This window comes from Passer montanus, unplaced genomic scaffold (assembly GCF_014805655.1).
Source record: "Passer montanus isolate IOZ18808 unplaced genomic scaffold, ASM1480565v1 scaffold5802, whole genome shotgun sequence".
NCBI classification, from domain to species: domain Eukaryota; kingdom Metazoa; phylum Chordata; class Aves; order Passeriformes; family Passeridae; genus Passer; species Passer montanus.
In genome coordinates, this window is record NW_024370820.1 from 1 (window position 1) to 1,714 (window position 1,714).

A 1,714-nucleotide genomic window follows, 5' to 3' on the forward strand; every position below is an offset into this window, starting at 1 on the left:
CGTGGGCAGCTCCGGGGGTCCGGGGGGATCCCGGGAGGATCCTGGGGGGTCTCAGTGGGATCTTGGGGGGATCTCGAGGGGATCTCAAGGAATCCCAGGAGGATCTCAGGGGGATCCTGGGGGATCTCGAGGGGATCTCAGGGGGATCTCGAAGGGGGGTCCCAGGAGGTTTCTGGAGGATCTCTGGAGGATCCTGAGAGGATCTCAGGGGGATCTCGGGATCAGGGGATGTCGGCACACGCGGTGCCGCGGTGCCGGGCGCTGCGCGGTGACCACGGCCCCGTGCCCGGTGCTGCCCGCGGCCCCGTGCCCGGCGCTGACCGCGGCCCCGTGCCCGCAGCGGTGCAGACGCGTTTCGTGGAGGAGCCCGAGGACCAGACGGTGGTGGCGGGGCAGAGAATCGTCCTGTCCTGCGTGGTGCTCAACTACTCCGGCATCGTGCAATGGACCAAGGACGGGCTGGCGCTGGGCATGGGCCAGGGCCTCAAAGGTGCCGCGACAGCGGGGCCGGGGGTGGCACCGGGAGGGGAGGGGGGACCCGGGGGTGGCACCCACGGGGCAGGGCTGAAGGGCACCTGGGAAAGGGGCGGTGGCTCTGGGGGTGTCCCTGTGTGACTTCCAGTGCTGGCCCCACACATCCCACCTGGGCGTGGGATGGGGGTGTCCCTGTGGGGTGGGGGTGTCCCTATGGGATGGGAGTGTCCCCATGTGTGACCCATAGGATTGGGATTTCCCTGTGGGGTTGCGGTGTCCCTGTGGCATTGGTGTCCCTGTGGCATTGGTGTCCCTGTGGGATTGAGATTTCCCTGTGGGATTGGTGTGTCCCTGTGGCGTTGGTGTCCCCGTGGCACTGGTGTCCCTGTGGGGTCAGGGTGTCCCCGTGGGGTCGCGGTGTCCCCGTGGCGCTGGTGTCCCCGGGTGACGCCGCGCCGTCCCCGCAGCGTGGCCCCGGTACCGCATCGTGGGCACGGCCGACTCGGGCCAGTACAACCTGGAGATCCGCGACGCCGAGCTCTCCGATGACGCCGTCTACGAGTGCCAGGCCACCGAGGCCGCGCTGCGCTCGCGCCGCGCCAAGCTCACCGTGCTCAGTGAGGGCTGGCCCCGGTGCCACGCACGGGCCCCGGTGTCCCCCATGGTCCCGTGTCCCCAGTGTCCCACACGGTTCCCAATGCCCCACACAGTCCTGTGTCCCCCATGTCCCACATGGCCCCCAGTGCCCCACATGCTCCCATGTCCCCCATGGTCCCGTGTCCCCAATGTCCCACCCAGTCCCCAGTGCCCCACACGGTCCCCAATGCCCCACATGCTCCCGTGTCCCCCACGTCCCCCATGGTCCCGTGTCCCCAGTGTCCCACACAGTCCTGTGTCCCCAATGTCCCACATGGTCCCCAATGTCCCACACAGTCCCCAGTGTCCCCCATGGTCCTGTGTCCCCATTGTCCCCCATGGTCCCGTGTCCCCCATGGTCTTGTGTCCCCAATGTCCCACACAGTCCCATGTCCCCCATGGTCCCATGTCCCCCATGTCCCCTATGGTCCTGTGTCCCCAATGCCCCACACGGTCCTGTGTCCCCAATGTCCCTCCCTGTGTCCTCCAGAGCCTCTCACGTCCCCTCACCATTCCCTGTGCCCCACAGTCCCCAGTGTCCCCTCCCCATCCCGGTGTCCCCTCCCGAGCCGGTGTCCCCTCTCTCCCCCCCGCAGTCCCCCCG

General features: G+C 68.6%; 1 protein-coding gene across 1 annotated transcript; it reads left to right on the top strand.

The window, feature by feature from the left end:
- Positions 1-213: 213 nt before the first annotated feature.
- On the top strand, positions 214-1,335 carry LOC120510513 (kin of IRRE-like protein 1; the record flags this gene model as incomplete). The annotated part of the gene is made up of 3 exons (XM_039726413.1): positions 214-490; positions 942-1,143; positions 1,215-1,335. Coding segments are annotated over exons 1-3 (585 nt in total), but the record flags the coding sequence as incomplete, so codon positions are not given.
- Positions 1,336-1,714: the final 379 nt, after the last annotated feature.